Here is a 14,777-nt window from a genome sequence, read left to right on the forward strand (position 1 = left end):
ATTTTTGGATTGGGTTGTTTGTTTTTTTGATATTGAGCTGCATGAGCTGCTTGTAAATTTTGGAGAATTTTTTATCCTTTGTCAGTTGCTTCATTTGCAAATATTTTCTCCCATTCTGAGGGTTGTCTTTTCATCTTGTTTATGTTTTTCTTTACTGTGCAAAAGCTTTTAAGTTTCATTAGGTCCCATTTGTTTATTTTTGTTTTTATTTCCATTTCTCTAGGAGGTGGGTCAAAAAGGATCTGGTTGTGATTTATGTCATAAAATGTTCTGCCTATGTTTTCCTCTAAGAGTTTTATAGTGTCTGACCTTACATTTAGGTCTTTAATCCATTTTAAGTTTATTTCTGTGGATGATGTTAGGGAGTGTTCTAATTTCATTCTTTTACACGTAGCTGTCCAGTTTTTCCAGCACCACTTATTGAAGAGGCTGTCTTTTCTCCATTGTATATTCTTGCCTCCTTTATCAAAGATAAGGTGACCATATGTGTGTGGGTTTATCTCTGGGCTTTCTATCCTGTTCTATTGATCTATATTTCTGTTTTTATGCCAGTACCACACTGTCTTGATTACTGTAGCTTTGTAGCATAGTCTGAAGCCCGGGAGCCTGATTCCTCCAGCTCCAGTTTTCTTTCTCAAGATTGCTTTGGCTATTTGGGGTCTTTTGTGTTTCCATACAATTGTGTAATTTTTTGTTCTAGTTCTGTGAAAAATGCCTTTGGTAGTTTGATAGGGATTGCATTGAATCTGTAGATTGCTTTGGGTAGTATAGTCATTTTCACACTGTTGATTCTTCCAATCCAAGAACATGGTATATCTCTTGATCTGTTTGTATCATCTTTAATTTCCTTCATCAGTGTCTTATAATTTTCTGCATACAGGTCTTTTGTCTCCTTAGGTAGGTTTATCCTAGGTATTTTATTCTTTTTGTTGCAGTGGTAAATGGGAGTGTTTCCTTAATTTCTCTTTCAGATTTTTCATCCTTAGTGTATAGGAATGCAAGAGAATTCTGTGCATTAGTTTTGTGTCCTGCTACTTTACAAAATTCATTGATTAGCTCTAATAGTTCTCTGGTAGCATCTTTGGGATTCTTTACATATAGTATCATGTCATCTGCAGACAGTGACAGCTTTCCTTCTTCTTTTCCAATATGGATTCCTTTTATTTATTTTCTTCTCTGATTGCTGTGGCTAAAACTTCCAAAACTGTGTTGAATAATAGTGGTGAGAGTGGACATCCTTGTCTTGTTCCTGATCTTAGAGGAAATGGTTTCAGTTTTTCACCTCTGAGAACAATGTTGGCTGTGGATTTGTCACATATGGCCTGTATTATGTTGAGGTAAGTTCCCTCTATGCCTACTTTCTGGAGGGTTTTTATCATAAATGGTGTTGAATTTTGTTGAAAGCTTTTTCTGCATCTATTGAGATGATCATATGGTTTTTATCCTTTAATTTGTTAATATGGTTTATCACATTGATTGATTTGCATATATTGAATAATCCTTGCATTCCTGGGATAAAAACCCCACTTGATCATGGTGTATGATCCTTTTAATGTGCTGTTGGATTCTGTTTGCTAGTATTTTTGTATGTATGTTTATCAGTGATATTGGCCTGTAGTTTTCTTTTTTTGTGACATCTTTGTCTGGTTTTGGTATCAGGGTGATGGTGGCCTCATAGAATGAGTTTGGGAGTGTTCCTCCCTCTGCTATATTTTGGAAGAGTTTGAGAAGGATAGGTGATAGCTCTTCTCTAAATGTTTGATAGAATTCACCTGTGAAGCCATCTGGTCCTGGGCTTTTGTTTGTTGGAAGATTTTTAATCACAGTCTCAATTTCAGTGCTTGTGATTGACCTGTTTATATTTTCTATTTCTTCTTGGTTCAGTCTTGGAAGGTTGTGCTTTTCTAAGAATTTGTCCATTTCTTTTTTTTTTGTTTTTTCAATATGTGGGCCTCTCACTGTCGTGGCCTCTCCCGTTGCGGAGCATAGGCTCTGGACGCGCAGGCTCAGTGGCCATGGCTCATGGGCCCAGCCGCTCCACGGCATGTGAGATCCTCCCAGTCCCCTGCATCGGCAGGCGGACTCTCAACCACTGCGCCAACAGGGACGCCCCTGTCCGTTTCTTACAGGGTGTCCATTTTATTGGCATATAGCTGCTTGTAGTAATCTTTCATGATCCTTTGTTTTTCTGCAGTGTCAGTTGTTACTTTTTCATTTCTAATTGTATTGATTTGAGTCTTCTCCCATTTTTTCTTGATGAGTCTGGCTAATGTTTTGTGGCATAATTTTAAAACAAAGTGTTCATTTTTAAGTACAGGTGTTTAAAGAGGTTGCTTATTCCATCAGAGTCTCAGGAATTCTCTAGATTCTATTTTATCACTACATAGTTGTCCAGGCTAAATGAATAAATTAAAAAATTTAAAGACTTAATAGACTTCAAACGTTTTAAATTTTACGTAGTTACTTTTTTAAAAATAAATTTTAAAAATGAATTCCAAAAATTAAAATATAGTAAAGAAGTTAATCTAATATGTTACAGTTTATTTCATGATGGATTTGAAGATAAGCAGACTAAAGATTGCTCTTTACATTCTGGTTTAGGACATTTTTGACAGTGATTGGTACACCTCTCGAAATCTAATTGGAGGTGCTGACATCATTGTGATCAAATACAACGTAAATGACAAGTTTTCATTTCACGAAGTGAAGGATAATTATATTCCAGTGATAAAAAGAGCATTAAATTCAGTTCCAGTAATCATTGCTGCTGTTGGTACAAGACAAAATGGTAAGTATTTAATTTTTCTTTTATATGAGAGTGCAGGTACCATATTAATTTTGAATAGCATTAAGCTTATTAATGATTAGTACAGTTTTTTTTTTTTTGAAAGCAAAATGACTGGGTTTAAATGCCATCTGTTATCTCTTCATCATTGGATATGATAATGGGACATCAAAGGAAAGTATCACAAACTACTGCTGTGATTCTGATGGGTACAAGTTTGTCTTTTAAACTGCTGTTCTGTAGAAGTGAAGGAAGTCAGTAATTGTGTTCTTTTTGATATAGGAGAGGTATTAGGCTGACCCTGAGCCCTGGAAAACTCTTTTTGACAATCTAAGGGACTATTCAGTTGGGAAGGACAGATTGTTCCCATAAGGATGTGGGATTGGGAGCAGCATTTTTAGGTAGGTAGCAATGAGTGAGCTGAATACATTGACAACACCACCTAAGAGAGAGGATTGTTGACTCCGTAGCTGATGGGTTAATTTGGTTCAGTCAATTTCAGTAGTTGCTTCTGTGCATACTGTTGGCAGATATCTCAGGGTCAACTCAGAATCCACTTTGAATTGGTGGTATTTTATAGTTCTTAGTGGTTATTTCCTCAGTAAATGTGTCTTAAAATGTCATTTTTACTCATTTTTTCATTTTTATTGAAGTATAGCAAAATAAAGGACATTAGACTTCACTGATTTTAGAGCACAGTTTAATGCATTTTTGCACATATATACAGCTATGCAACCATCACATATCTCAAGATCTAGAACATTTGCCTCACTCCAGAAGCTTCTCATGCCTCTTCCCAGTTGATAACACCCCTCTGCAGAGATAATTGCTATTCTGACTTCATAGATTAGATTCTGACAACATAGATTAGTTTTATCTATTCTTGACCTTCATACGGATGGAATTATATAGTATGTAGTGTCTTGTGTTGGCCTAATTTCAGTTAGCCTGATACTTTTGAGATTCATCCATGCTGAACTTATCTGTAATACATTCTTTTTATTGCTGTGTATTATTCCATTGTATGAATACGCCATGATTTCTTTCTTTCTTTCTTTCCTTTTATTTATTTATTTATTTTTATTTTTGGCTGCATTGGGTCTTTGTTGCTGTGCGTGGGCTTTCTCTAGTTGTGGAGAGTGGGGGCCACTCTTCATTGCGGTGTGTGGGCTTCTCATTACGGTGGCTTCTCTTGTTGTGGAGCACAGGCTCTAGGTGCATGGGCTTCAGTAGTTGTGACATGAGGGCTTCAGTAGTTTGTGGCTCGTGAGCTCTAGAGCACAGGCTCAGTAGTTGTGGTGCGTGGGCTTAGTTGCTCCATGGCATGTGGGATATTTCCGGACCAGGGCTCGAACCCGTGTCCCCTGCATTGGCAGGCAGATTCTTAATCACTGTGCCACCAGGGAAGTCCCCCATGATTTATTTCTGTATTCTCCTTTTAGTGATGCTTAGGTAGTTTCCTAGGAGTAGGATTGTTGGGTCATGTGGTAGGTATGTGTCTAGTATTAGTAGATATGAATAAAGCAGGCCTGACCCTTCTTTGACCGTATGTCCCCTCTACTTCCCTAACTTTCTTTTTATTGCTGGTCATGATTCTTGAACAAGTCATCCACACTTCCTGAGTGCACTTCTTGACTTCCCATTCATTCTTCAGTCCACTACAGTCTGACTGACTTTCACAATTACACTGGGTTGGTTTTCACTCAGGGCTGCCAGTTATATGCCTATTGCCAAATTTAATTTACGTTTTAATAACAATTCTCTCTTTGAAATTATTCAAATACACCTCTCCCTCCACTTAATAAAGCTACTCTTTCTTTCCTGTTTGTTCTAATTCTCTTTCTTCTTTCCTGGCACCCTCATCCTCCCTTACACACATATACCAAATCAATACATCCAGTAGTTGTTGCCCAGGGTCCCATCCTTCAGCTTCACCTCTTGCTATTTACTGTGACCATGGACCTGCTAATCTGTTGCCCTAGCTTCCCCTGTATAGACACTGGTGATTACCCAGACTGTTTTTCTGGCTCCAGTCTCTCTCCTGACCCATGTCTCCACAGACATCTTCCTCTTTCTGCTGAGTTCCCTGTCTTGGTGAATGATGCCAAACCTATCCATTCACCCAAACTAGAATCATCCAACCCAACTTCCGTTCCTGTTCCCCATATCCAGCTGACTAAGATGCTCTTTTGATTTTATATTTTAAATTAACCTCAAATTCATTGCTTTCTTGGATCCAAACCAAGAATCATACCCCTAGACATATAAACAGTAATATGTATAAAATAGATAACTAATAAGAGCCTGCTGTATAAAAAATAAATAAAATTCAAAAATTCAAAAAAAAATTCATTGCTTTCTCATCATCTTCACTGGATTTCAGTTCCTAGTCATTTAATTATCTCTCATAATGACCTTCATTTTGGTCTAAGGAGGCAGTTCCAGATTTGCAGGATCTGAAACTTACACAGTTTTAGAGGTCCTTTGTAAGAAAAAAAACTACAAAATTACAGATACATATATGTATACAAATGAATATTTATTTAGAATGTGAAAAGAAACCACAAGAAATTACAACTCCGAAAAAGCTGTCAAATACCACAGACATTAAAAAAAGTTTCTATTGTTTAAAAACCTGGGCCTCCCTGGTGGCACAGTGTTAAGCATACACCTGCCAATGCAGGGGACACGGATTTGAGCCCTGGTCTGGGAAGATCCCACATACCATGGAGCAACTAAGCCCGTGGGCCACAACTACTGAGCCTGCGCTCTAGAGCCCATGAGCCACAGCTACTGAGGCCACAAACCACAACTACTGAAGCCTGCGCACCTAGAGCCCGTGCTCTGCAACAAGAGAAGCCACGGCAATGAGAAGCCCGTGCACCGCAATGAAGAGTAGCCCCCGCTTGCCACAACTAGAGAAAGCCCACACGCAGCAACTAAGACCCAATGCAGCCAAAAATAAATAAATAAATAAAATAATTAAAAGAGCAAAAAAACCCTGACACTTCTTTAACTTTTCTTATGTTTTTTGCGCTCACAGTCTTTGCATTTCTTCACATGATAACCACTTTTTGAGATTTTCTATAGGGGGAAGAGAATGATAGTTTTTCTTCCAGGGTATTTCTTCACTCTCCACATCTTTGTGATGCTGGGCACTTCGGTTTTTGTTGTGTTTGTTTTTCAGCTCTGCCTCTTTGTGTCGTGACGCCAAATTAGTCTGCACAGTGGGTGGAAGAAGCATTCCTGAAGGCCATTCATGTACCAAGACAGCTCGCAAACACTTACAAGGAAGTGACTACAAACCACAAATAATATCTCGCTAAACCTAAATTTAAATTCCCCTTAGCAGGATCCTAAAAATGTCCGTGGCTACTCCAGAGCTGCCTGATGCAAGGTGAAGTGAGCTGGACTGGAGAGAGACTTATGTCTTAACCAGACATAGTCAGAATATCTTATTTTGCAGATTTTACAAAAGCATACGTCATGTGAAAGAATCTAATGTCTAGGTTTCTCCCAAGGCTTGGAAACAGCCCACAAGGAAGGGCCTTGAAACTTAGGCTTCCTGGTAAATCAGCCTCTGGCCTCCTTTTCCTGCTTGGCTTCTTTCTGAAATGAATCCTCTCAGAATAATCATTCTAGAATATGTCAGATCATGGTACTCAATTCTTTAAAATCTTGAGAAACTTCCTTCTTTTTTTTTTTCTAACTTTTATTTGCAAAATTTCAAATCCAAGAAACTTGATAAGAATAGGACAGTGAACTCCAGAAATTACAAATACAAACACACACACACACACACACACACACACACACACACACACTTTGTTTTGTTTGAACCATTTAAGAGTATATTGTAAACATTATGGGATTTCTTCAATCCTGATTAATTAAGCATGTCTCATCTAAGAACAGAGCCATTTTCCTATTAACCGTAATGCAATCATCACTCAAGAAATATACTATTACCTGTTATACTATTATTTAAAATATAACCCATATTCACATTTTTCCACGTATTCCAAAGCTGGTTTTATTGTTTTTTGTTCTTTTAATCCAGGATGAAATTAAGAACTATGCATTGCATTTAGTTGTCAAGTCTCCCTGGTCTCTTTTAATTCAGAACAGTTCCCAATCACCCAGCCTTTTTTGGGGGGTGGGGTATCTTTCATGACATTTTTAAAGAATCCAAGCCCATTATTTTGCATGATTCCTTCAGTTGTGATAGCTGTGGTTACAAAATAGTGATTTCTTATCATTCCTTCTACACTTATTAGTTGGCATTCTTCTGTAAATAGGGCTTTCCCTTTTCTCTGCTCCCACATCTTTCTTTGAGTCACTATGATTCATGGTTGTTTTTTTTTTTTTTTTTTTTGCGGTATGCGGGCCTCTCACTGTTGTGGCCTCTCCCATTGCGGAGCACAGGCTCCGGACGTGCAGGCTCAGCGGCCATGGCTCACGGGCCCAGCCGCTCCACGGCATGTGGGATCTTCCCGGACCGGGGCACGAACCCGTGTCCCCTGCATCGGCAGGCGGACTCTCAACCACTGCACCACCAGGGAAGCCCCCACGGGTTTGATTTTTAAATTCAGTATTTTATAATCTATTCTTCTCATTATTCTTTCTGATACTCCAGTTACCCCAAATTTGCCTAGAGGGAGCCTCTTCATGCTGTCTCCAATTAATTTGAGTCCTTCCTTGCTTTCTGGCACAGATGTTCCAGGCTCATCTTAGGCTTGGGCTGCTCTAGGACCCATGGGCCTCTCTACTTCTGCTGGGGTCCTCCAGCTAACCTCCCCTCATTTGCCCTTGGTCTCCTCCTCGACCCCCTTCATGAGGCAATGAGCACTTACATGTTGCTGCAGTGCATGAGGTCCCATCTGTCCTCCAAGCCTCAGCATCCCTCTTTGGTCATCCTGTGCGTACTGCCTGCAGCCCCTCAGGTGTTCCTAGTTTCTGGGCTGACGAGAGTCTCTCCTAATGTTCGAATGTTGCTGCATGTGCACACCTCCCTTCCTCCTCTCTCTTTCTCCCCTCTCTTTCTCCCTCCCCCATCCCTTGCTTCCTTCCTTCCTTTCTCCTTCCCACCTCTTCCCCCTCCCCCTCATTATTTCATGATTTCTGTGATTTGGCAGGGAGAGGAGATTGCAGTGTGGGCTTAGCTTGCTCTCTTGAAAGTGGAAGCGATGTCTTCCCTTTTTTCTCACCTTCAGGCCTCAGCATGTGCTATACTGTGTCATGCTCTGAGTGGACTGGCCCTCAGCACAACCCCTGTCATATCTGCATAGCGAATTCATCCTTACCCTTTAAATCGTTGCCTCTTCTGTGAAGCCTTTCACAATCCCCCAGGCAGAGTTAATTTCTTCTCCTCTGTTCCTATGGTGATTTTGTACACCTTTATTTTAGTTTTTTTTTTTTTTTTGGCTGCGTTGGGTCTTCGTTGCTTCACATGGGCTCTAGTTGTGGCGAGCGGGGGCTACTCTTCGTTGTGGTGCTCGGACTTTGCATTCGGTGCCTTCTCTTGTTGCGGAGCTCAGGCTCTAGGTGCGTGGGCTTTAGTAGTTGTGGCACGTGGGCTCAGTAGTTGCGGCTCGTGGGCTCTAGAGGGCAGGCTCAGTAGTTGTGGCGCACGGGCTTAGTTGCTCCGCGGCTTGTAGGATCTTCCTGGACCAGGGCTCGAACCCGTGTCCCCTGCATTGGCAGGCAGATTCTTAACCACTGCACCACCAAGCAAGCCCCAGTACTTATAATTACCTGCAGTCGTATCTGTCTTGGCTCAGTTGACCATGAGTTTCATTTATCTGTGTATCTTTATATCCCTGCTATTTGAGGTGTGGTAGGTGCTCAGTTTGTTCAGTGAGTGAATGAATGGCTTTATGAATGATATACAGAAGTGAAAAGATCATTTTCACTAACAGGATGAAATTAATTGACCTTGTAAGATGTGATTACAAAGCTAAATCTGTCTCTTCAACTCAAGGACACGTATTGCTCCTCCCTCCTCCAATCCCTTGCAGTCTGTGGAACTGTGCTAGGTGTTCTGGTAACTCCTCTCTCCAGCTCCTTTAAGAACAACTTCAGCAAACACAATCAGTCTCATCTCTTTCCTTTGTTATACATGTTTTGACAAGCTTGACTGTGTGTGTGTCTTCATAATACTTGGCTCTGAATAAATTTTTGGCTTTACTAAATATTGAATCTATCTTTAGAGTAGAAATTTTTCTCCAGACTTGACAAAGGTGTATTCATAGCCTTAAGTTCCTGAAAGCGGGCATCCTATCTTTTCTTTTTGGAACTCTGACAATGCCTAGTACATTGCAAGGCTGGAATTCCTCAAAGGATTTCTAAGAATCTCAAGCACTGGCAAGATTGTAAGAATCACCCTATATGTTCTCAAGTCCATTGCTTTGAAAGAGATGCCATTCATTTTAATTCAAGAGTTACATTGTGTTTGCTTTTAAAAATAATAGACATTTTGTGATAACACCTTGAAAGATAATATATAAGAAAAAAAAATAAAAGACTACAGTGTTAACTAGAAGAATAACACTGATTCTGAAGTTCCAGGACTCTGAGGTAGCCTCATAGGAGCGAGTCCTGAAGAAGGCACCACAATTTAAGATTATATTGGGTCTTCTCATTGTTCCTGATGAAATGCTAAATGTAGGTTTATTTAATCCATAATGTTTTATTGATTCTCCTACCTAATATGTAATGACTAGGCATTTTTCCTTTTGGGTGCAAGTGAACAACAACAAAAAAAGTCTTCTGTGACATAGAGGAGACATAATGATTGGATATTAAGGAGGCACTTTCTAGGTTGGTAAGATGCTTGTTGCTACCCACAATGGAAAACCCCGCTCAGCTGGGTTAAACCTGACACTAGCGGGATTTTCCCTGAAACCAAGTTTATTTCCTAGCCATTATTTTACATTATGCTCTCTTAATTTTTCACTCAACACACTGCTGACTTTATTTTTGTCCAGAAATAAAGTTTAATAAGATGATCTGCCTACCCACCCCATTCCATCAGCATAAGGAGAGCTTTGTAGTCATAAGAAGATCTCTGTCTTCAGAAAATCAAAGGCGCTGTTTATGAAGGCTTTGTAAAGAATGTGAAATACCAATGTGTTATTTTTCAAGATAGGCTAAATTGTGTTGGTAACTTTATTTGTTCCGAACCAAAAATGATCTTAGAAAAAGTAAATGCAAGAACTCAGATTAGGATTTGTTGTATAATTTAGAGAAACCAAGGCTTCATTTTTAAATCACCACATCTTTGGAATTAATAATTTTTTACTCAAACTAAATTTTTATCTTATCTTTTGATGGCTCCTTATCAGGTAGAGCAAGTAACAGTTGTATTGTTTCTCCATCTCTAACACACAAGGAGAGTTGGACAAGTCAGTTAACCTCTCTGAGCTTCAGCTTCCTCCTCTGCAAAATGAGGATGTGAATACATGGTTTCTGAGCTCAAAATGCTTTCAGTGAAGCTAAATTATCTAAGTCGTATGTGTATGTGCACACGTGCATGTTACATGTATAGTATGCACGTGCACTGAATATCCTTAGCGTGCACACCATGTGTACATACATTTGCTCCATCTCTATGCAGTTCATTGGTAGGACATTTGTTGTGTATGCTGTGGTGGGGAGTAGCCTAAATGCCCTTTCAGGACCACTGTACTTACTCCCTCAGTTACCTGGTCTTTAGGCCGCTGATGGTGAACAGCTGAGTCCCTTTCCAGGCATTATCCCTGTGCTGATAGAAGCCGCTTGCCCAAGGCTTTGCTCCCTCCACAGGGCAGCCCTCCTTTAATTACTGGCTGATGTAGGGATACAAAGGCCCAGCTTTGTATGGAGAACCACTCTAAAGGGCCATCAAAGCTCCAGAGGCCCCTGTCAAATGGCTCAGGTCTCTGTTGCAACAGCATTGCAGTTCAAATTCTTCCTCTGCCCAGACCTGCTTCCTACACCCTTGAGAAGAGACGTTCTCAAGATTACCCCCGAGTAAACCTCCAGCACATCAGTCTCCATCTCAGAGTCTGCTTCTCAGGGAAGCCAGCCTACAACAAAATGCTCTTTTAGAAACGGATTTACCCCCTTTTAACTTGGCTGCCTTTTGACCAATGACATATCTGATAATGTAGCATGAAACAAAACAAAGCTGGCTGACGGATATGGAGTTGAACATACATTTTCAGCGTTATGAAGGTGTGTCCTTAGAGATGGGTTGACGTACAACCTTCCCAGCCATAGATCTGTACGTGGTACAGCCATGACTCTTGGGACAGTTCACATTTTGAGTAATTACTTTTTATTCCTTCAGTTTTTAATTTTTTAATTTTGAAGCAGAAGATAAAAAGTGACTGGATTTGATCTCTGCAGTCGAATGCTTTAGAGTTCAATAATTGAAATGTGTGGATGAATAAGAATGTACTTCATATGCAATTTACAAAGACTGGCAATTTTGCAGCCTTAGAGGTTGAGGTCAAGTTGAGGATTCTATTAAAATAAAAGTATAAGATCTATTCAAACTTAGTGAATATATTTAAAGTTTATTACAAAAAAAAAAAAAGCTCCAATCCATGGTTTCTGTGGGCAGTCAGGTTGTTGATTTTGTATTGATATTCCGGATGTCAAGGTTGTATAAAAGGAAGCAGACCTGGCATTACCGTCTGATTGGTCTAATTACTATAATAGCCTTGGTAATATTCATTCACCTTAAATTCATTTAAGAATTTAAAAATTCTTCTGTTTTCTAAGGTCCTATTCATTCTTCTTGCATTTAAAGCTTGTTTATTTTAGGGACCTTGCTGTTATCACTGACACTTCTCATTCAGAGTCTAGTGAATAGTGGGTATATTAAATGGCCCTGAAGTGTGATTCTGGCATGAGCTCTTAATTTGCTGTTTAATGTCCAGGTTGTCTAGGTACATCTTTTCATGTTTAATTTCAAAAGTCTTTGTTCCTCATATTCATTTTCTCAGAAGAGTTACCTTGCACATGCCCACTGTGTACCTCAGACAGAGGGAGCTGTGTCAGTACGACGGAAGGGATCCAACTTGCTAAAGAACTAGGAGCCACCTATCTGGAACTACACAGCCTTGATGACTTCTACATAGGAAAATATTTTGGAGGAGTGGTAAGTGGAAATTCCAGTCACATAAATTAGAGTCATTTGTCAGGTTGGCTCTTTAGCTGTTTTCCATAGCATCAATTAGAACTTTAGTTTTAAAAGCAGGATTAGTGTTTAACCTTGTGAAATAAAACGGGAGCAAATACAAAAAAGGTTTTGTCAGAGTAAAGCTCTCTAAGTTTGCTTCTCTCTCCAAATGAAACATTTTCTGTTGTCTAACATGATAATTTGAATTTTCCATTTGATGACACTTTACACAAACCCGTGATGTCTGTTTAGCAACTGACATTTTGTCACTTTTAGTGAAAAGATTTAGTAATCTTTACACAGCTTGATGAGCCTGGCGACCTGAACCAGCAGGGCCTGAAAGTTCTCCTTCATTTCTGTCTGCTACTTGAGAAGAATGATTTTTCTTCACTATGTGTGCTTCGGCAAGGTTTCATATACTCCTGATTTTGCTGTAGCTCAAAAAATATCCAGAGGAACTACGTGTACAAATGGCTTCTTGTTAGACAGGTAGTGGGGAGCCAGCGTCTGTTGCTGTGTTGCAGAGGCATCCATTGGGTCCTGCAGGCATTTTGAGGCCCACCTTAGCCCACAGCGCCTACCCTACGACACTAGGACTGCGTGGCCCTTGGAGAATACCTGTGGAGTTGTATCATTTAAGCACTACTGACTTTGGAACTCTCTTTCCAACCCTCTAAGGAGTGACTCCTTTCAACAGACAAATCTAGTAAACATTGACAAGAGACTTAAACCAAAGTAAACCCCACATTAAACGGGAGCACTTTGGATTCTCCATCAGTTCCCTAGCTCTTCATCAAGTACTTTATCCAGTATGCCAGGCTATTCATTGTATATATTCATGTCAAAATGTTGAGGTTTCTACAGATGACCAGAGAAATTTCATTTGTTCTAGAGTTACTCAACTCCAAATAAGAACCAAAGATAAAATGAGAACCCAATATAATAGTTCTGATTTCTGTCAAATATAAATGGCTATTATTCATTCAGTAATGTAAAGAAACAATAATACAGCATTAAGGAAGATACACTCACAATTGATGTTATCAATGACTGTGAGAATCTTCTGTCTTATTTGTTTAGTGATGAGCAGTGGGTAGAAAGGTAAAGAGGGGTGAAATATAATTTTTCTGTCAAGCTGATTATATTGTAGTGGCTTAAAAAAATCCTAGTTCTAAGAATTTTACATTTCCCTGAAATTCCTAGGGAGTTGTGGGTGTGTCGGGGAAGATAGTCTGGTTTCATTTGTTGGAGAAGATGGAGCTCTTGGGGGCCTTTGGTCTCCTGGTTCCCCTTTCCAGGTTCCTGACCCTGAACTTCTCAGGATCGCTCTTCGCATTTCCCAACTCTCACTTTCTCTTCTTTTCTCTCATTGTTTCTCTTTGTTCCTAACACCTAGTGTTGGAGGCATGATGAGAATTGAAGATGTGGTCGAAGTCAGGAGAAAAACTTGGCGGTTTCTTTTTTCGCTAACTCAAGACTTAATGAGAATATGAAAATAAGATGAGAAAGGTCTCGTTTTAGACTCTTGAATAGTAAACTTCAGCTGGGATCTTGAGTGTAAGAAACAATGGTGTTTGCAGGAATATGGATGGAGTGATAATGTCAGAGTGAAAGGAGCATTTTACTATCTTGTGTTTAAGAGTCGGGGAGGAAGAGCTGTGCAGTGTTACCCTCAGACCTGGGCAAGGGTGGCATGTGCCGTGGAGCTCTAGAAAGCCTTATCTGGTCCTCCAGGGGGAGGGGGTTGCACCCCTTCCCATAGAGCACGAGTTGATGGAGCCACGGGGATGTGCCCACTACAGCTAGTAGCTCCCTTCCTGACCTGTATCATCCATGTGGTAGCCACTAGCCACACGTGGCTGTTTATATTTAAATTAGTTAAAAAATAATTCAGTTCCTCAGGTGAACTATCTACATTTCAGGTACTCTATAGCTACATGTAGCTAGTGGCTACTGTTCCGATGATTAGCACCAATGTTATAGGACATTTCCATCAAAACAAAGCAGAGAGTTCTGTGGAACAGTGCTGTAACCATGCTCCCAAACCCGGGACCCCAGAATTCTCTGACCAGCTGGCTCTGAATCTATTTCCCAGGTCTGTACAAGCCTCTTTCCTGGGTCTGTCCTCTTGAAGGTGGACTGCATGGCTGGTGTTTGCACCCCTAGTCCTGAGTGGTGGCTGAGGGGTGACTGCATATGAGGAGTTGGGGAGGGGACAGTGGATGGAGCTTGGTTGTATAGGTGTGGATGTCCACCTGTATGCACCAGCCTCCTCAGGTGAGCAGGTGTGTGTTGGAGGAGGGGGAGAGAAGAGGAGGGGTGGTTTTCGGTCCCAGGAGTTAGGGGCCAGCTCTCCCTATGCTGCATGAAACTCCGAGGACTCTAAGAATTTAAATCTGAGCCTGGCTTTCCAGGCTTTAATGATGACATACTGGTCAAAGCAGGAGGATAGAATATATTTTACGTAACAGTTTATTTTCTTGATTTACAATGCTTAAATATTTAGGTATGTGGTATGTGGACCTCCATTTGTACTTTTGCCCCAGGCCTCGTACGCCTAGAGCTATGTAAGTGCATGTGGTTAAGATATTTAATTTATAAAATAAATGATGTATTTCAAAGTAACTTACTCAGGAAAAAAAGTAGAGTGCGTGTGAACTTTCCTAGTTGATACGGGTGTATGTAGCATAGAGCCAGATCTGTTCTTGCCTTGAATTTCTCTAGTATTAGTTGCTGTGGTTGCCCACAAGATGGTTATTGGCAGTCACACAGTTGTACTGCTTGGCTTTCTTGATTATTCAAGAGAAAATACAGTTCCTGCTTGAT

General features: G+C 40.2%; 1 protein-coding gene across 2 annotated transcripts in view; it reads left to right on the forward strand.

Annotated features, from left to right (window-relative positions):
• Positions 1 to 14,777, forward strand: part of RHOBTB3 (Rho related BTB domain containing 3) — a 56,003-nt gene that overhangs the window by 5,886 nt on the left and 35,340 nt on the right. For both annotated transcript variants that reach the window (XM_067731263.1, XM_067731264.1), the window contains exons 3-4: positions 2,602 to 2,788; positions 11,776 to 11,930. In XM_067731263.1, coding sequence (XP_067587364.1) covers positions 2,602 to 2,788; positions 11,776 to 11,930 — 342 coding nt within the window. The remainder of the gene's footprint in view (positions 1 to 2,601; positions 2,789 to 11,775; positions 11,931 to 14,777) is intronic.

The sequence above is a fragment of the Pseudorca crassidens genome, chromosome 3 (assembly GCF_039906515.1).
Source record: "Pseudorca crassidens isolate mPseCra1 chromosome 3, mPseCra1.hap1, whole genome shotgun sequence".
In the NCBI taxonomy this organism is placed as follows: domain Eukaryota; kingdom Metazoa; phylum Chordata; class Mammalia; order Artiodactyla; family Delphinidae; genus Pseudorca; species Pseudorca crassidens.